This window comes from Crinia signifera, chromosome 19, assembly GCF_055691185.1.
Source record: "Crinia signifera chromosome 19, ASM5569118v1, whole genome shotgun sequence".
Taxonomy (NCBI): domain Eukaryota; kingdom Metazoa; phylum Chordata; class Amphibia; order Anura; family Myobatrachidae; genus Crinia; species Crinia signifera.
Window position 1 is genome coordinate 143,360,691 of NC_139226.1, and position 20,914 is coordinate 143,381,604.

The 20,914-nt window shown below is 49.4% G+C and overlaps 1 protein-coding gene across 1 annotated transcript in view; it reads left to right on the forward strand.

Moving 5' to 3' along the window:
- The window catches only part of LOC146043134 (sialate O-acetylesterase-like), a 39,627-nt gene extending 20,400 nt beyond the window's left edge, over positions 1-19,227 (forward strand). Inside the window, exons 6-10 of the mRNA XM_083163572.1 lie at positions 4,470-4,579; positions 7,324-7,457; positions 16,592-16,746; positions 18,010-18,205; positions 18,483-19,227. Coding sequence (XP_083019698.1) covers positions 4,470-4,579; positions 7,324-7,457; positions 16,592-16,746; positions 18,010-18,205; positions 18,483-18,713 — 826 coding nt within the window. The 3' untranslated portion in view covers positions 18,714-19,227. The remainder of the gene's footprint in view (positions 1-4,469; positions 4,580-7,323; positions 7,458-16,591; positions 16,747-18,009; positions 18,206-18,482) is intronic.
- Positions 19,228-20,914: the final 1,687 nt, after the last annotated feature.

Below are 20,914 nucleotides of genomic sequence, written 5' to 3' on the forward strand. Positions count from 1 at the left end.
CTGTGCTGCCTAGTGTAGTGCTGCTGGTGTCCTGTGCTGCCTAGTGCTGCTGGTGTCCTGTGCTGCCTAGTGCTGCTGGTGTCCTGTGCTGCCTAGTGCTGCTGGTGTGCTGTGCTGCCTAGTGCTGCTGGTGTTCTGTGCTGCCTAGTGCTGTTGGTGTCCTGTGCTGCCTAGTGTGGTGCTGCTGGTGTCCTGTGCTGCCTAGTGCTGCTGGTGTCCTGGGATTCCTAGTGTAGTGCTGCTAGTGTCTTGTGCTGCCTAGTGTAGTCCTACTGGTGTCCTGTGCTGCCTAGTGCTGCTGGTGTCCTGTGCTGCCTAGTGCTGCTGGTGTCCTGTGTTCCCATAAAAATCCATTGTTTCTTCTGTTTGGTCCAGTCTGGTGATACTGCTGCATAAATTCAGTCCAGTGGTACTGCCATTTAAGTCCAGTGATATGTATATATATACTGTAGCTGTGTATTAGGGCTGTGTATTATTAGGGTTGTGTGTATTGGGCTGCGTGTAAACCTAGCGATGATGGCTGGTTTTTCAGCCATCATCGCCAAGTGTGTACAGCAGCCGGGCTGAAAGATGAATGTCTTTCAGTCCAGCTGACAGCCAGCTCCCTCCCCCTGTTCATACTTACCCCTCCCCTCTCCAACGCTGCCTGCCTCTCCTCCGGCTCCAACGCTGCGGCTGCAAAGTGACAGCTTCTCTCAGCTTCTCAGTGACGCCCAGCCCCCCACCAGAAAGCCCCGCCCCCGGCTGACTTGCGTGCTCCCTGCTCCTGCTGTGTGGAGATAACGCCACTGACCACCAATGAAGTTGTTTTAAGGCAGTGATATATGCATTGTGGCACATGCCAGCAATGTATACAGTATATTACTGTACCACTGGGCACCAATGACACATAAGCCAGTAAGGTACTTGTGTAGTTTCATGGCGCCTTGCTACTTCCGGGTTCTACGCTCGCCACAAACTATGTTAAAAAAGTAACTTAACACCATGCCAACATGGATAGTTCATACCTCCACTATCCATGTTGGCATGGAGTTGATTTTAAATAGCGTGGGCGAGCGAAGCGAGCCCCGCAAGGGGCCTCAGACATACTGGCGCCGTGAAACTACACAAGGGTTATTCTAGTTCACTCGCAAAGTCACAATCACTCTCTAATGGACAAAACCATATGCACTGCAGGTGGGGCTGATGTAACATGTGCAGAGAGAGTTAGATTTGGGTGGGGTTTGTCCTTCAAACTGATATCTATTTTGCAGTGTAAAAATAAAAACAGCCAGTATTTACCCTGCACAGAAACAATGAAACACCCAAATGTAACTCTCTGCACATGTTACATCAGCCCCACCTGCAGTGCACATGGTTTTGTCCATAAGAGAGTGATTGTGCCTTTGCAAGTGAACTAGAATAACCCCCAAAGTACCGCCAGTAATATATACAGCAATGTATATATTAATAGCACCACTGGCCACCAATGATATTTATAATGTAATATATATATATATAATTATATATATATATAATGCAGTAATATATACATTGCTGGCACATGCCAGCAATGTATATATTACTGGCACCACTGGGCACCAATGTTATTAATAAGCCAGTAATAAATATATATATATATATATATATATATGTATAACTGGCACCAATGGGCACATATGTTATTTTAAATGCGGTAATATATACATTGCTGGAACATGCCAGCAATGTATAGATCACTGGCAATACTGGTCACCAATGAATATTGGCAGCAATGTATACTCACTCTCGACTGGGCTGCTACTCTCAATGCTCTTAAACTCCCCCGTGGCAACGAGCACTTCACCCCCACCCCTGGCATCGAGCATGAAGGGCCCTGGGATCGAGCATTAAGCCCCTGGCATTGAGCATTAAGTCCCTGGCATTATGGTATGTGGCTTAATGGGCATCATGGTGTGTGGCATAATGTGTAATGGGAATCGCGGTGTGTGTGGCATAAGGTGTACTGGTGTGTATAACATGTAATGGGCATTACACGTAGCTATGCACATTGGCGGGATTTCCCTGGCCAGGGCGGCATTTACCTGATCGCTGGGCTCCAAATATACGCAGCCCAGCAATCAGTTCTGAATTAGGCCCCAAGAACAGAAATGCACTGAATAAAATGGCCCCTGCTCCCACACTTGGAATTTTAACCCTGCCCATTATGTAAATATCCTTTTATATGAAAGATTTTCAGCAAAGTCTTTCACCTCCTGAAAATCTCTTGCTCTTTGGGGAAAATAGCTCAGTGTGTACGCACTACACGTGACAGATATATCTATCAGAGATAGCTCAGTGTGTACGCACTACACTGGTGACAGATATATCTATCAGAGATAGCTCAGTGTGTACGCACTACACTGGTGACAGATATATCTATCAGAGATAGCTCAGGGTGTACGCATTACACTGGTGACTGATATATCTATCAGAGATAGCTCAGTGTGTACGCACTACACTGGTGACCGATATATCTATCAGAGATAGCTCAGTGTGTACGCACTACACTGGTGACAGATATATCTATCAGAGATAGCTCAGTGTGTACGCACTACACATGACAGATATATCTATCAGAGATAGCTCAGTGTGTACGCACTACACAGGTGATAGATATATCTATCAGAGATAGCTCAGTGTGTACGCACTACACTGGTGACAGATATATCTATCAGAGATAGCTCAGTGTGTACGCACTACACTGGTGACAGATATATATATCAGAGATAGCTCAGTGTGTACTCACTACACGTGACAGATATATCTAGCAGAGATAGCTCAGTGTGTACGCACTACACTGGTGACAGATATATCTAGCAGAGATAGCTCAGTGTGTACGCACTACACTGGTGACAGATATATCTAGCAGAGATAGCTCAGGGTGTAGGCACTACACTGGTGACAGATATATCTATCAGAGATAGCTCAGTGTGTACGCACTACACTGGTGACAGGTATATCTATCAGAGATAGCTCAGTGTGTACGCACTACACTGGTGACAGATATATATATATATATATATATATATCAGAGATAGCTCAGTGTGTACTCACTACACGTGACAGATATATCTATCAGAGATAGCTCAGTGTGTACGCACTACGCTGGTGACAGATATATCTATCAGAGATAGCTCAGTGTGTACGCACTACACTGGTGACAGATATATCTATCAGAGATAGCTCAGTGTGTACGCACCACATTGGTGACAGATATATCTATCAGAGATAGCTCAGTGTGTACGCACTACACTGGTGACAGATATATCTATCAGAGATAGCTCAGTGTGTACGCACTACACTGGTGACAGATATATCTATCAGAGATAGCTCAGTGTGTACGCACTACACTGGAGACAGATATATCTATCAGAGATAGCTCAGTGTGTAAGCACTACACTGGTGACAGATATATCTATCAGAGATAGCTCAGTGTGTACGCACTACACTGGTGACAGATATATCTATCAGAGATAGCTCAGTGTGTACGCATTACACTGGTGACAGATATATCTATTAGAGATAGCTCAGTGTGTACGCACTACACTGGTGACAGGCATATCTATCAGAGATAGCTCAGTGTGTACGAACTACTTTGGTAAAAGATATATCTATCAAAGATTTTGGCAAAGTCTTTGGAAACGAAAATCTTGTGTGTATGGGCCTTAAGGCTGTGTGTTAGGCTGTGTATTAGAGTTGTGTGTTAGGGTGGGCTGTGTATTAGGCTGTGTATTTTTAGGTATGTGTGTATTGGGCTGTGTGTTAAGGTGTGTATTAGGGCTGTGTGTTGTGGTGTGTGTTGTGGTGTGTGTTGGTCCTGTGTGTTGGTCCTGTGTGTTGGGGCTGTGTGTTGGGGCTGTGTGTTGGGGCTGTGTGTTGGGGCTGTGTGTTGGGGCTGTGTGATGGTCTGTGTGTTGGGGCTGTGTGTTGGGGCTGCGTGTTGGGCTGTGTGTTGGGGCTGTGTGTTGGGGCTGTGTTTTGGGCTGTGTGTTGGTCTGTGTGTTAGGCCGTGTGTTGGGGTGTGTGTTGGGGTGTGTGTTGGTCTGTGTGTTGGGCCGTGTGTTGGGCCGTGTGTTGGTCTGTGTGTTAGGGTGTGTGTTGGGCCGTGTGTTGGGCCGTGTGTTGGGCCGCGTGTTGGGCCGCGTGTTGGTCTGTGTGTTAGGGCTGTGTGTTGGGGCCGTGTGTTGGGGCCGTGTGTTGGGCCGTGTGTTGGGCCGTGTGTTGGGCCGTGTGTTGGGCCGTGTGTTGGGCCGTGTGTTGGGCCGTGTGTTAGGGTGTGTGTTGGGCTGTGTGTTGAGGTGTGTGTTGGGCTGTGTGTTAGGTCTGCGTGTTAGGGCTGTGTGTTGGGCTGCGTGTTGGGCTGTGTGTTAGCTGAGCAGGTGTAATCGCAGTAATGAAATATTTCTTTGCTGAATGTGCTGTTAGTGACTGTGTAATTATTTTGGCAGTGTTGAGTTCTCAGATTGGATAGGGGGTCCATGTGATTACTCGGTCCTCTGGAACGCCATGATCCATCCCCTCCTCAACATGACCATTAAAGGAGCCATATGGTATCAGGGTAAGAATGATTACGAGGTTCCGCAACATGGTTGTACAGGTTGAGTATTCCGTATCCAAAATGCTCGGAACCAGGAGAAGTTTGGATAACGGATTATTCCGTATTTCGGAATAGTTTAATATTTCAATGATGTAATTTGAAGTATCTTGCATTTATGCTGTATAAACACATCAAACACATGAAATACACACAAATAAATTTTATTTGTTCAAAAAAACAAGGTTTCAAAACAAAATGTGTGTACTATCTCAGATACTGAATTTGAATGCCAAGCAATAATTTTCTTGTACATATATAGTGCCCAGTAGTGCCAGTTACATATCACGTACCCAGTAGTGCTGTTACAGATGGCCCCAGTAGTGCTGTTACATATCACGTGCCCAGTAGTTGCTGTTGCAAATGTCCCCAGTGAGTTTTTAGCAAAAATTTTTTTTTTTCTCTTTCTGGAATGTATGGTTTTCGGAATAATTCAGATAACGGATATTCGGATACGGGATACTCAACCTGTACTGCATCCAGAATCCCCAGCAACCCACTGCGCAGCACCCCAAATCCCTAGCAACTCACTGTGCAGCACCCCAAATCCCTAGCAACTCACTGCGCAGCACCCCAAATCCCTAGCAACTCACTGCACAGCACCCCAAATCCCCTGCAACCCACTGCGCAGCCCCCGAATCCCACCATGCAGCCCCCAAATCCCCAGCAACCCCCTGCACAGCCCCCGAATCCCCAGAAACCCAATGTGCAGCCCCTGAATCTCCAGCAACCCCCTGCACAGCCCCCGAATCCCCAGAAACCCAATGTGCAGCCCCTGAATCTCCAGCAACCCCCTGCACAGCCCCCGAATCACCTGCAACCCACTGCGCTGCACTGCATAGCTCCCTGAAGCAGACGTTTTGCACTGCGTAGCTCCCTGAAGCAGCTGTATTGCACTGTGTAGCTCCCTGAATCTGCTGTGCTGCACTGTATAGCTCCTTAAAGCAGACTTTTTGCACTGCGTAGCCCCCGGAAGCAGCTGTATTGCACTGTGTAGCTCCTGAAGCAGCTGTGCTGCACTGCATAGCCCCAGAAGCAGCTCTGTTGCACTGCATTAACCCCTGAAGCAGCTGTGTTACACTGTGTAACCCCCTGATAGCTGTGTTGCACTGCATAGCACCCTGAAGTAGCTGCGTTGCACTGATTAACCCTGCGTTGCAATGTGTAGCCCCCTGATGCAGCTGTGTTGCACTGCGTAGCTCCCTGAAGCAGCTGTGTTGCACTGCGTAGCTCCCTGAAGTAGCTGTGTTGCACTGCGTAGCTCCCTGAAGTAGCTGTGTTGCACTGCGTAGCTCCCTGAAGCAGCTGTGTTGCACTGCGTAGCGTCCCTGGAGCATCAGTGTTACACTGCGTCGCTCCCTGAAGCAGCTGTGTTGCACTGCATAGCCCCCTGAAGCAGCTGTGTTGCAATGTGTAGCCCCTGAAGCAGCTGCGTTGCACTGATTAACCCTGTGTTGCAATGTGTAGCCGCCTGAAGCAGCTGTGTTGCGCTGCATAGCTCCCTGAAGCAGCTGTGTTGCACAGCGTAGCCGTCTGAAGCAGCTGTGTTGTACTGCGTAGCTCCCTGAAGCAGCTGTGTTGCACTGCATAGCTCCCTGAAGCAGCTGTGTTGCACTGCATAGCCCCCTAAAGCAGCCGTGTTGCAGTATGTAGCCCCTGAAGCAGCTGTGTTGCACTTCATAGTTCCCTGATGCAGCTGTGTTGCAATGTGTAGACCCCTGAACCAGTTGTATTTCACTGCATAGCTCCCTGAAGCAGCCGTGTTGCACTGCGTAGCTCCCTGAAGCAGCTGTGTTGCACTGCATAGCCCCCTGAAGCAGCTGTGCTGCACTGCGTAGCTACCTGAAGCAGCTGTGTTGTGCTGCACTGCATAGCACCCTGAAGCAGCTGTCTTGCACTGCATAGCGTCCCTGGAGCAGCTGTGTTGCAATGTGTAGCCCCCTGAAGCAGCTGTGTTGCGCTGCATAGCTCCCTGAAGCAGCTGTGTTGCACTGCGTAGCTCCCTGAAGCAGCTGTGTTGCACTGCATAGCTCCCTGAAGCAGCTGTGTTGCACTGCCTAGCTCCCTGAAGCAGTTGTGTTTCACTGCATAGCCCCCTAAAGCAGCCGTGTTGCAGTGTGTAGCCCCTGAAGCAGCTGTGTTGCACTTCATAGTTCCCTGATGCAGCTGTGTTGCAATGTGTAGACCCCTGAACCAGTTGTATTTCACTGCATAGCTCCCTGAAGCAGCCGTGTTGTACTGCGTAGCCCCCCGAAGCAGCCGTGTTGCACTGCGTAGCCCCCTGAACCAGCTGTGTTGCACTGTGTATCCCCCTGAAGCAGCCGTGTTGCACTGCGTAGCGTCCCTGGAGCAGCTGTGTTGCACTGTGTAGCCCCCTGAAGCAGCCGTGTTGCACTGCGTAGCCCCCTGAAGCAGCCGTGTTGCACTGCGTAGCGTCCCTGGAGCAGCTGTGTTGCACTGCGTAGCCCCCTGAAGCAGCAATGTTGCACTGCGTAGCGTCCCTGGAGCAGCCGTGTTGCACTGCATAGCGTCCCTGGAGCAGCTGTGTTGCACTGTGAAGCCCCCTGAAGCAGCTGTGTTGCACTGCGTAGCATCCCTGTAGCAGCTAGTACCCTGTACTTTGCAGGATCCCCTGCAGATGGCGCTCCCTGTATGGTAGATCGTTATTGTACTACATACTGTTGTATCCACTCCTGTAATCCCTCCAGGGGAGCAAAACACCGGCATGAACACAAACCTGTACAACTGCACCTTCCCCAATCTCATCAAGGACTGGAGACGTTCCTTCCACGAGGGCTCTATGGGGCAAACTGACCCCAACTTCCCCTTCGGATTTGTCCAGGTAATAAACATATAGTCCTGAGAGTAAAATAGGCTGAGACAGCCAGGAAACGCAGAGAATGTTATTACAAAGTAAAGAGTTACCCTGCACAGCAGCCTGTGGTAGAGCAGGGTACAGGGTATACTGTCACAGCAGCCTGTGGTAAGAGCAGGGCACAGGGTATACTGACACAGCAGCCTGTGGTAGAGCAGGGTACAGGGTATACTGTCACAGCAGCCTGTGGTAAGAGCAGGGTACAGGGTATGCTGTCACAGCAGCCTGTGGTAAGAGCAGGTTACAGAGTATGCTGTCACAGCAGCCTGTGGTAAGAGCAGGGTACAGGGTATACTGTCACAGCAGCCTGTGGTAAGAGCAGGGTACAGGGTATACTGTCACAGCAGCCTGTGGTAAGAGCAGGGTACAGGGTATACTGTCACAGCAGCCTGTGGTAAGAGCAGGGTACAGGGTATGCTGTCACAGCAGCCTGTGGTAAGAGCAGGGTACAGGGTATGCTGGTACAGCAGCCTGTGGTAAGAGCAGGGTACAGGGTATGCTGGTACAGCAGCCTGTGGTAAGAGCAGGGTACAGGGTATGCTGGTACAGCAGCCTGTTGTAAGAGCAGGGTACAGGGTATGCTGGTACAGCAGCCTGTGGTAAGAGCAGGGTACAGGGTATGCTGTCACAGCAGCCTGTGGTAAGAGCAGGGTACAGGGTATATTGTCACAGCAGCCTGTGGTAAGAGCAGGGTACAGGGTATGCTGTCACAGCAGCCTGTGGTAAGAGCAGGGTACAGGGTATGCTGTCACAGCAGCCTGTGGTAAGAGCAGGGTACAGGGTATGCTGTCACAGCAGCCTGTGGTAAGAGCAGGGTACAGGGTATATTGTCACAGCAGCCTGTGGTAAGAGCAGGGTACAGGGTATGCTGACACAGCAGCCTGTGGTAGAGCAGGGTACAGGGTATGCTGTCACAGCAGCCTGTGGTAAGAGCATGGTACAGGTTTTGCTGTCACAGCAGCCAGTGGTAAGAGCAGGGTACAGGGTATGCTGTCACAGCAGCCTGTGGTAAGAGCGGGTTACAGGGTATGCTGTCACAGCAGCCTGTGGTAAGAGCAGGGTACAGGGTATACTGTCACAGCAGCCTGTGGTAAGAGCAGGGTACAGGGTATATTGTCACAGCAGCCTGTGGTAAGAGCAGGGTACAGGGTATGCTGTCACAGCAGCCTGTGGTAAGAGCAGGGTACAGGGTATGCTGGTACAGCAGCCTGTGGTAAGAGCAGGGTACAGGGTATGCTGGTACAGCAGCCTGTTGTAAGAGCAGGGTACAGGGTATGCTGGTACAGCAGCCTGTGGTAAGAGCAGGGTACAGGGTATGCTGTCACAGCAGCCTGTGGTAAGAGCAGGGTACAGGGTATATTGTCACAGCAGCCTGTGGTAAGAGCAGGGTACAGGGTATGCTGTCACAGCAGCCTGTGGTAAGAGCAGGGTACAGGGTATGCTGTCACAGCAGCCTGTGGTAAGAGCAGGGTACAGGGTATGCTGTCACAGCAGCCTGTGGTAAGAGCAGGGTACAGGGTATATTGTCACAGCAGCCTGTGGTAAGAGCAGGGTACAGGGTATGCTGTCACAGCAGCCTGTGGTAAGAGCAGGTTACAGGGTATGCTGTCACAGCAGCCTGTGGTAAGAGCATGGTACAGGTTATGCTGTCACAGCAGCCAGTGGTAAGAGCAGGGTACAGGGTATGCTGTCACAGCAGCCTGTGGTAAGAGCGGGTTACAGGGTATGCTGTCACAGCAGCCTGTGGTAAGAGCAGGGTACAGGGTATGCTGTCACAGCAGCCTGTGGTAAGAGCAGGGTACAGGGTATATTGTCACAGCAGCCTGTGGTAAGAGCAGGGTACAGGGTATGCTGTCACAGCAGCCTGTGTTAAGAGCAGGGTACAGGGTATGCGGTCACAGCAGCCTGTGGTAAGAGCAGGGCACAGGGTATGCTTTCACAGCAGCCTGTGGTAAGAGCAGGGCACAGGGTATGCTGTCACAGCAGCCTGTGGTAAGAGCAGGGCACAGGGTATGCGGTCACAGCAGCCTGTGGTAAGAGCAGGGCACAGGGTATGCTGTCACAGCAGCCTGTGGTAAGAGCAGGGCACAGGGTATGCTGTCACAGCAGCCTGTGGTAAGAGCAGGGCACAGGGTATGCTTTCACAGCAGCCTGTGGTAGGAGCAGGGCACAGGGTATGCTGTCACAGCAGCCTGTGGTAAGAGCAGGGCACAGGGTATGCTGTCACAGCAGCCTGTGGTAAGAGCAGGGCACAGGGTATGCTTTCACAGCAGCCTGTGGTAAGAGCAGGGTACAGGGTATGCTGTCACAGCAGCCTGTGGTAAGAGCAGGGTACAGGGTATGTGTTAGGGTCCGGGGACTCCCTTGCCACCCCTACCTCCGTTGCCTCAAACCGGAGTTGGCGGTCGTGTGCAGAGGGCTAGGCTTTGCCAATAATAGCCGCGTTCGTGAGAGCTTGTTAGTCAGGCTCCCACCTCGATGCCACCTGGTCTTACGTAGGGACAACACGGCCGCCAAGGCTAGTGGAGAGCAAGGGTAAAACTGTCTAAACCCACGGAAGGCAAGGAGGCCCCGGATACCCACGGGGTAGCCACGCAAGGAACAAGACAGATCCAAGGGGTATACCAGGCGTAACAATACGTGAAGGTGGAATATAATAATACAAGATACAAGCAACAATGCTGACAAGATGGACTATAATAATACAAAGATACAAGCAACAATGCTGACAAGATGGAATATAATAATACAAGATGCAAGCAACAATGCTGACAAGATGGAATATAATAATACAAGATACGAGCAACAATGCTGACAAGATGGAATATAAAAATACAAGGACTTATCCGAATCACAGCAGGGATCACGGCACGGGGCACTGTAACGAAGCTGCTGGAACCAGGAACACTAAGGCTGCGGGGCACACCAAAGCTATAACCGGCGTCTGTTCCCAGCAGACGCCGGCTATTTATTCAAAAAGTGCCGCCCAGGGTCGTGCTGACGTCAGACACGCTGACGCCGCACGCTAGCCGGATGTTCGGGTAGGTCGCCTAGCAACCTCCCAACGCCGGCCGCACGAAGGAGGAAGCTCGGGACGTTGCTAGGCAACGCCCGACGCTTCCCTGCACGAAGATGGCGGCGCCCGCTCCGTACGGCGGCTCTGGCGCTGCCTGCTATGGCGATGCGCTTGGAGTCGCCTGAAGCCTGGAGCGGCGCCTGCCACAGCCCCTTACAGTACCCCCCCCTTGAGGAGAGGTCAACCGACCTCCAGCTCCTGGCTTCGAAGGGTTTTGTCTAAAAAATAACTTTTTCAAGGACGGGGCATGAAGATCTTTATCCACAACCCAGGATCTTTCCTCCGGACCGTAACCTTTCCAGTGGACAAGAAAGAACAAACGACCTCGGGAAATCTTAGAGTCCAGAACACTATCCACTACAAACTCCCTGCGGTCCTGATGAATGACCGGTACCGGCCTGCGAGTACAAGGCCGGCGGGCAGGTTTAAGTAATGAGGCATGGAATGTGGGATTGACCTTCAGGGAACGTGGAATCTGGAGTCGGAAGGCCACCGGATTGATCCTCCTAACGATCTTGTACGGACCAATGAAGCGAGGACCCAACTTCCTAGATGCCTGATGGATATTGATATTCCTGGTGGATAACCACACCCAGTCTCCAACTTTAAAGGAACAAGGTCTCCTGTGACGGTCGGAGAAGCGCCTTGCGGCCGTGGTCGCAGAGAGGAGAGCCCTACGGACCATAGCCCAGGTACCCCTCCTACTGGTCACCCACCTGGGATTACCTGTTCTGGCGGGAACAGGATAAAAAGAATTTGCCCGAGGATGAAAACCATAGTTACAGAAGAAAGGAGACATCTTGGTGGCAGAATGCCAGCCATTATTATAGGCGAATTCTGCAAATGGTAGGTTCTCCACCCAATCCCGTTGGGACTTAGATACATAACACCGCAGGAACTGCTCAAGTGTCTGGTTAACACGTTCCGTCTGCCCATTAGATTGCGGGTGATAAGCAGAAGATGGACTGAGCTTAATCTGTAATGCGGAGCAGACAGACCTCCAAAACTTGGCCACAAATTGAACACCCCTATCCGAAACAATATCTGTAGGAAGGCCGTGTAAACGAAAAATGTGACACACAAACAAGGAGGCTAACCTTTCTGCGGAAGGTAACCCCTTCAAGGGGACAAAATGTGCCATTTTACTAAACCTATCTACCACTACCCAGATAGAATCAAAACCTAAAGATTGTGGCAGATCGGTTATGAAGTCCATGGAGATATGTGACCATGGCCTCCTGGGTATTGACAAGGGATTTAACTGCCCTATAGGAGGACAACGAGGAGATTTGTTTCTAGCACAGACGTCACAAGCCGACACCCATTCTTTGACATCACTCTTCATGGTGGGCCACCAGACCGATCGTGATAACAAAGATAAAGTTTTCTCAATACCGGGATGACCTGCCGACTTACAGTGGTGAAACTCTGAAAAAAATTTTCTCCGGAGCTCAGACGGAACAAAAAGTCTACCGTCCGGAACGGCTTTGGGAGCGGATGCCTGTGCCCAAATGACTTGATCAAGAATACTGTGTGCAACGCCAGCAACGATACAGGAGGCAGGAAGGATAGGTTCTAACTGTAAATGAGGGTCTTGAATAGCAGCAAAACTCCTTGAGAGAGCATCAGCAACGACATTCTTGGATCCGGGTCTGTATGTAATAATGAAATTGAATCGAGCAAAAAATAACGTCCACCTCGCCTGCCTGGCATTAACTCTTTTAGCTGATTGAAGATAGGCAAGATTCTTATGGTCAGTAATAATAGTAACTTGGAACCTAGCCCCCTCCAGCCAATGCCGCCACTCCTCCAAGGCTGTCTTTATAGCGAGAAGTTCCCGATTACCGACGTCATAATTACATTCGGCTGTGGAAAACTTTCGGGAGAAAAAAGCACAAGGATGTAAAAAGCCGTCCTGCCTATCCACCTGGGACAGAACAGCTCCAATCCCTACCTCTGAGGCATCCACTTCCACCACAAAGGGCACTTCAGGATTAGGATGCCGCAAGACTCCGGCAGAGGTAAAAGCTGCCTTCAACCTTTTGAAAGCATCAACGGCGATCTCCGGCCAGACCGAAGGATTGGCGCCTTTCTTAGTTAACGCAACTATGGGAGCCACAATATCCGAGAAGAATGGAATAAATCTCCTATAATAGTTGGCAAACCCTAAAAACCTCTGAGTGGATTTGAGGCTTGATGGTTGAACCCAGTCCTTGATGGCCTGAAGCTTTGCTGGATCCATTTGAAACCCTTGAGGAGAAATGATATATCCCAGAAAAGAAATGCTTTCCACCTCGAATTCACATTTCTCAAGCTTGGCATATAAGTTGTTCTCCCTAAGCTTTTGGAGAACTGCGCACACATGCGAGCGGTGTTGTTCTAGAGATGACGAGAAAATCAGGATATCATCCAGGTACACTACGACAAAGACTCCCAAGAACTCCCTAAGCACGTCATTAATAAAATCCTGGAACACGGCAGGTGCATTAGCGAGACCAAACGGCATTACCAGATACTCATAATGCCCAGTATGCGTATTAAAGGCCGTCTTCCATTCATCACCCGCTTTTATGCGAATTAAATTGTACGCCCCCCTCAAATCGATTTTAGAAAAAATAGATGCCTTACGTAGCTGATCGAAGAGGACCGAGATCAGAGGAAGAGGATATGAGTTTTTAACAGTGATGGCATTGAGTTGTCTGAAATCGATGCAAGGGCGGAGGGAGCCGTCCTTTTTCCCTACGAAAAAGAACCCTGCCCCGACGGGTGACTTAGAAGGCCTAATGAACCCTTTTTTTAGATTTTCCACAATGTACTCCTCCATCGCCTTCTCCTCGGGAAGAGACAAGGAGTACAATCGCCCCTTGGGTAATTTCGCATCAGGAATGAGATTTATGGCGCAATCATAGGGTCGATGGGGAGGCAAGACATCCGCCTCCTTCTTGGAAAAGACATCATAAAAGGAAACGTATGATTCAGGTAACCCTGGAATAGAAGGAGTCACCATACGGACTGGAAGAACCAGACAATTCGAGATACAGTGCTCCCCCCAACTTAACAGTTCCCCTGACAACCAATCAAAACGTGGGTTGTGCAATTTAAGCCAGGGTAACCCCAACACTATGGGTGTAACAGGACTACGAAAAACAAAAAAAGACAATAGTTCGGAATGGGTAACCCCCACTTGAACCGGTAAAGGGACGGTGCGATGGGTAATGACTCCCCCCAGGGCAGACGGTTGCCATCAAGGCCGTAAACGGAAATCTCCGGGGACACAGGAATGAGAGAAATTCCCTGCTCCTGAGCTATTTGTGAGTCAATGAAATTACCTGCCGCCCCGCTATCGATGAACGCCTGTCCCTCCCACCTATGTACCCCTGATGAAATACATATAGGAATTAAAAGTGCATTATTGGGAGAAATAAGAGATAGGCCTGACAAGATGTCTCCCTGCATCCTCAGGCCTTGGCATTTCCCGGGCGCTCGGGACAGGAATTTACCAAGTGTCCCCGGACTCCGCAGTACAGACAGAGCCCCTGGGATCGGCGTCTCACCCTCTCCTGTGGAGACAGGCGAGTCACACCCAACTGCATAGGCTCCCCAAGATCGACTGAAGAATCTTCGGGGACACTGGGCAACGGCGCAAAACCTGCACCTCGTTCGGAACGTCTCTCACGGAGCCGGCGATCCACCCTGATGACCAGCTGCATGAGATCGTCCAAAGAAGTTGGAGAGGGATATTGGACCAAGGAATCTTTAATCTGATCGGACAGCCCAATTCTAAATTGGGAGCGTAGGGCTGGATCATTCCACCCCGAATCATTGGCGTATCGCCTGAATTCAGAGCAATATTCCTCTGCCGCTCTGCGACCCTGTCTAAGGGACCTGAGATGAGCCTCAGCTGCAGCTGCCTTGTCTGGGTCATCATATAGAATCCCCATAGCCTGGAAGAAGGCGTCCACAGAACGAAAGGCCGGGCTGTCTGCCTTCAGACCAAAAGCCCACGTCTGTGGATCCCCCTGGAGTAGTGATATCACCAATCCTACTCTCTGTAACTCGGACCCAGAGGAGAGAGGACGTAGCCGAAAATAGAGTTTACAGCTCTCTCTAAAATTAAAAAACTGATGCCGGTCACCAGAGAACCGGTCGGGGAGCTTCATCTTAGGTTCTTTAACCGACATAGCCATAGCTGGAGCTGCTCTACGAACCTCTTCCTGAGACTCCACCCTAAGGGTGAGATCTTGCAATTGCTGTGTGAGATGGTGGATCTGGTCGGAAAAAACCTGGGCCGAAACCCCCGCATTAGGGTCCATGTCGATAGGAAGACACACAACCACAATACGGAGCTATGGTTGTGTTATTTCTCTTTTTGGCCGGTTATAATGTTAGGGTCCGGGGACTCCCTTGCCACCCCTACCTCCGTTGCCTCAAACCGGAGTTGGCGGTCGTGTGCAGAGGGCTAGGCTTCGCCAATAATAGCCGCGTTCGTGAGAGCCCGTTAGTCAGGCTCCCACCTCGATGCCACCTGGTCTTACGTAGGGACAACACGGCCGCCAAGGCTAGTGGAGAGCAAGGGTAAAACTGTCTAAACCCACGGAAGGCAAGGAGGCCCCGGATACCCACGGGGTAGCCACGCAAGGAACAAGACAGATCCAAGGGGTATACCAGGCGTAACAATACGTGAAGGTGGAATATAATAATACAAGATACAAGCAACAATGCTGACAAGATGGACTATAATAATACAAAGATACAAGCAACAATGCTGACAAGATGGAATATAATAATACAAGATGCAAGCAACAATGCTGACAAGATGGAATATAATAATACAAGATACGAGCAACAATGCTGACAAGATGGAATATAAAAATACAAGGACTTATCCGAATCACAGCAGGGATCACGGCACGGGGCACTGTAACGAAGCTGCTGGAACCAGGAACACTAAGGCTGCGGGGCACACCAAAGCTATAACCGGCGTCTGTTCCCAGCAGACGCCGGCTATTTATTCAAAAAGTGCCGCCCAGGGTCGTGCTGACGTCAGACACGCTGACGCCGCACGCTAGCCGGATGTTCGGGTAGGTCGCCTAGCAACCTCCCGACGCCGGCCGCACGAAGGAGGAAGCTCGGGACGTTGCTAGGCAACTCCCGACGCTTCCCTGCACGAAGATGGCGGCGCCCGCTCCGTACGGCGGCTCTGGCGCTGCCTGCTATGGCGATGCGCTTGGAGTCGCCTGAAGCCTGGAGCGGCGCCTGCCACAGCCCCTTACAGTATGCTTTCACAGCAGCCTGTGGTAAGAGCAGGGCACAGGGTATGCTGTCACAGCAGTAACATGATATAGCAGCACACAATGAATATAAACATTACCTCTAAGGTTCCCTCTTGGTGATGATAATAAAAGGGTACTTGTTTCCTAGCATGGCGCCCATCGCATCCTATACCGTAAGACTAAATATGGTGTATGATGGTATGCGATGCGACGCGGTATTGTACAATAAAAAATCGTATCGCAACGTATAACATACAATGGCATACAATGCGATGCTATACGATTTTTTATTGCACAACTACACTGAGCGCAGAGAGCCACCGAGCCCGAAGCGTGGCGAGCGCAGCGAGCCCCGCGGAATACATGTAAAGTAATATGCGCCCGCTCGCCACGCTTCGGGCTCGGTGGCTCACTGCGCTCGCCACACTATGTAAAATCAACTCCACGCCGACGTGGATAGTGGGGGTATGAAAAGGCCGGAGGACGCGTACTGCGCTCGCCACGCTTCGGGTTGGCGTTGATAGTGGGGGTGGTGTGGGGGTGCATTGAACATTGTAAGCACCCATTACGGTGCTTATACAATGAAAAATCGTATCGCATGCATCGTATGCGGCTATATGGCATGCGATGCGATAGCATAAGATGACATAAAATGGTAATCGTGGGCGCCTTGCTAGGAAACAAGTACCAATAAAGTATTAGAACCAGTAATCCGCTGTTTGGTGTAACTCTGCTCTATTCATTCTTTCCAGCTAAGCACATACACTAAAGGGACACTAAAAGACAACTATCCGGTAATCAGATGGCATCAAACTGCTGACTACGGTTATGCCCCCAACCCAATGATGCCAAATACATTCATGGCTGTGGCAATGGACCTCTGTGATGAGACGTCTCCATACGGGAGGTGAGCTTAGCGTAATATATAAATATATATGTATAACAATGTGTATTTATACGTCATGCCATTAAAGCTGCACTACCATCTGTACAAGGTCTTCCGGACGTGCCTCCTCACCCTAGCTGCAGCCCCGGGCCTCTGCAACCCCGGGCCTCTGCAGCCCCGGGCCTCTGCAGCCCCGGGTCCCCCTGTTTCTCTCACTGCCCCTCATGAAACTCGTGGGATTAAGAAAGTGAGAGTGTGTTCATAGACAGATTAAGGGAGGGGTGTAAAGTATGCTGTACCCCAGCCCCCTCTGTCAGAGGGCACCATGGGTGGAGCATAATGATGTCACTAGCGCTCCTACTTGGGCAGCAGCAGAACAATAACACCCGAATGTGAGCAGGACAGTGTACAGTGTAGGCACTGAGCTGAAACCCATCCACATGCACTGAAACCCTGATCGCCGGGTATTTGAGGGATCCATCACAGATCATTCCCAGCAAAGGACAGCTCTTATTATCTATGCAGTACCCGGCGAATGTCTGCGATGTGGGGCGGTGGATGTTACTGCCCCCCCCCCTCCCCGTAAGTAATTTGGATTTGTGCACTTAATAGATCCAGCCCTTAGCTGACGCGTTTCATTCATCGAACATCATCAGGGTTGTCTCTGTAGAAATACTTTACGGTACTTGTGGAATAGCACGGCGCCCATTACGAATACATGTAAAGTAATCCGCGGCTCGCTGCGCTCACCACGCTTTATAAAATCAACTCCACGCCGATGTGGATATGAACAGGTAGGGGGGATGCGTAACGCGTTCCCTCACGGGGCGCACTGCACTCGCCATGCTTTGGACTGGCGTGGATAGTGGGGGTTTGAAAAGGAGGCTTTCCCTGAAGTGGAAATAATTACTGAGATGCAGGAGCATCTGAGACGCACCTGCATCTCAGACAGCTGGAGCGCCTCTCCGCCGGTGCCCGCTTGATCCCCTCTCCGCCGGTGTCCGCCAGCACAGGGGATCTGGTGGTTACCGGCGCTGTTTGAGAGGTGCTCACTAGGATTGCCATGGATGCTGGGGACAGAGCCATGGACCCCGGGGACAGAGCCGGGCTGCCGTGGAGTCACTACGCTAAGCAGCCGTTGGGCTATGCTGAAAACGTAGCGTAGCCGGGCGCCTTGATAATACACAAGTACCTACTGTACACATGCCAAGGTGTTATTGCCCATTTTCTTTGACATTTTGGACTGGGTCATATAGATGTGCAATGACTTCATTCTCTCTCCAGCGTTCACCCGAGGGATAAGCAAACCGTAGCATACAGGCTGTTCCTAGGGGCTCGAGCTATTGCATATGGCGAGCAGGACGTCTCTTTCCAGGGTCCATTCCCAGTCACCATCGATGTCTACTACGACTATTCCTACATGAATATAACCTACGACCAGGACCTTTTAATAACTCACACATCGGACAAGATCTTTGAGGTAGGTGGGAAGTAAAACCATATTATACTTGGGAAACATATGTATAATGATGCCTGTAATTGCTCCGAACACGGATCCATGAGAACATGTCCTGCAGAATGATCACTTCCATTTTATTGATAACAGACATTGAGTCAGACTGCGGGACCTGACTTAAGCCTTCTCTGTGACAAATAAAACTGCTCCACCCACATCACATGACTCTTCCATGATGGATGTACTACAATGGAACACGACTGATCATTAGTTACTAATCGCTTGTTTCTGATTACTGCAGGTACTTTGCAGCAACAGTAAGGATGAAGAAAGTTACGTCTGGCTCCGGGTGTCAGCGTCATTAATAGCCTCCTCTTCTAAAGTGGTCACTGTCTCGTTTAAAGGCTGCCCCCACATCTCCGGGGTCCGGTACGCCTGGTTGGATTGGCCTTGTGACTACAAACAGTGCCCCATTTACAGCGTCCGCCATGGTCTTCCCGCTCCGCTATTCATTAAGTACTTTCAGAAGTGACGCAAATTTATTTAAATTATTTTTTTATTTGTAGATTTCTGGGGACAAAATGGTGAAATAAGGAATTTTGTAATCACAAATTATGGTGACTGTTATTTGGGTAATTAAACTCAGCTCTATCTCTGTGCTCTGCAAACCTGCAAATCCTAAACCTCTGATCATACAACATACCCTCAACATTAACAGCAGGACGTGGCTGCACCGCCTGCGGAAGACGCATTTACACCACTTGCAGAACCGGCTGAATCTCAAGATGTAATATACTGTATGCGCCGAGTTTACACTGGGCGTCCTGGCTGGGTGACTGGTAATGGTAGCCTCTGATGGTGCATTACATAATATAGTACTTGCATGAAGTGTCTTATACATAAGGCAGTCAGTGCCTGGACAGTGTTATTAATATGTTCTAAAGGCGCATTTTCCAAGTACAATACAGTTATACACAGAATAAATGCAACATTAAATTGCCAATTCTGTTCGATATGTGATGGCGGAATAAAGGGGATTACGTCTGGCTGATGTCTTATTACAGGCACTGATAGTTGGCAGTTTCTGTGTGAAGTTATTGGTTTAGTTATCAGTATAATAATGTCCAGGGATAGTCATCCACTGCTTGGCTCCTAATTTGCTAAATTTACAGCAGCAGATTGGGAGAACCTTTCAGTTTAGTCTGTTTTCCCTTACGGTCTCCCTACGCATGTTCAGCAAAGTCTTCTGGTAAATACAGCTAATAACTTTCCATTCTATGCCAAGCAGTTACTTTTAAACCAAAGCTGAGTGACATCACGAGGAATAATTATGAAAAGTTGGTCGCGGGTGCATGCATAGTAATTAAGGTTGAAAAAAGACGTCAGTCCATCGAGTTCAACCTATCTGACTTGTAACTACTGACTTGAGTAAGTCATATCTATAGGATTCCCCTAGTGGCCAAAAATGTACCCAGTTTTGATTTAAATTCACCCCACCGGCAATGAGTTCCAGAATGGAACTGCTCTAATGGTGAAGAATCCTCTCTTCCAGTTGGTCCTGCTAAACGGCCAATGGGACCAATAATCATTCTAATATTTGTTCCATCCTTCATTAAATCTGTTTGGTGTGTACAGGCAATTCGATTTAAAGGAAAATTGGCAGATTGGCTCCGATTGCCCGTCGCACAGGCATGTACCCGGCCTAAGCCCAGCGGTATTGGTGAGACTAAGGCCAGCGGTATTGGTGAGACTAAGGCCAGCGGTATTGGTGAGACTAAGGCCAGCGGTATTGGTGAGACTAAGGCCAGCGGTATTGGTGAGACTAAGGCCAGCGGTATTGGTGAGACTAAGGCCAGCGGTATTGGTGAGACTAAGGCCAGCGGTATTGGTGAGACTAAGCCCAGCGGTATTGGTGAGACTAAGCCCAGCGGTATTGGTGAGACTAAGCCCAGCGGTATTGGTGAGACTAAGCCCAGCGGTATTGGTGAGACTAAGCCCAGCGGTATTGGTGAGACTAAGCCCAGCGGTATTGGTGAGACTAAGGCCAGCGGTATTGATGAGACTAAGGCCAGCGGTATTGGTGAGACTAAGGCCAGCGGTATTGGTGAGACTAAGGCCAGCGGTATTGGTGAGACTAAGGCCAGCGGTATTTTAACAGAAAAAACAACAACTGTTTAACACTTTCAGTGCCAACACTGCTGTGAGAGATCCTCAAAATATCCATTAAAAATGCCAGCGCCACTCACAGCGACTGTTCTTTTAGTATAAATACAAATACAACCAAGTCAATTAATTACATTTTAGTTAAATATTGCACCCAAAAAAAAGAACAGCGCACCAGCATTTTTAGTGGATATTTTGCACATCTCTCACAACAACACTGGCACTCAAAGGGTTAAACAGAAATGAGTTCAGGTGATAAACAGCTACATGCCTATTATTATAATATAGCTCTACCAGCGTCTATATATAAATGTTCTATCTATAGCTACATTCCTATTATACTATAACTCTACCAGCGTCTATATATAAATGTTCTATCTATAGCTACATGCCTATTATACTATAACTCTACCAGCGTCTATATATAAATGTTCTATCTATAGCTACATTCCTATTATACTATAACTCTACCAGCGTCTATATATAAATGTTCTATCTATAGCTACATGCCTATTATACTATAACTCTACCAGCGTCTATATATAAATGTTCTACCTATAGCTACATGCC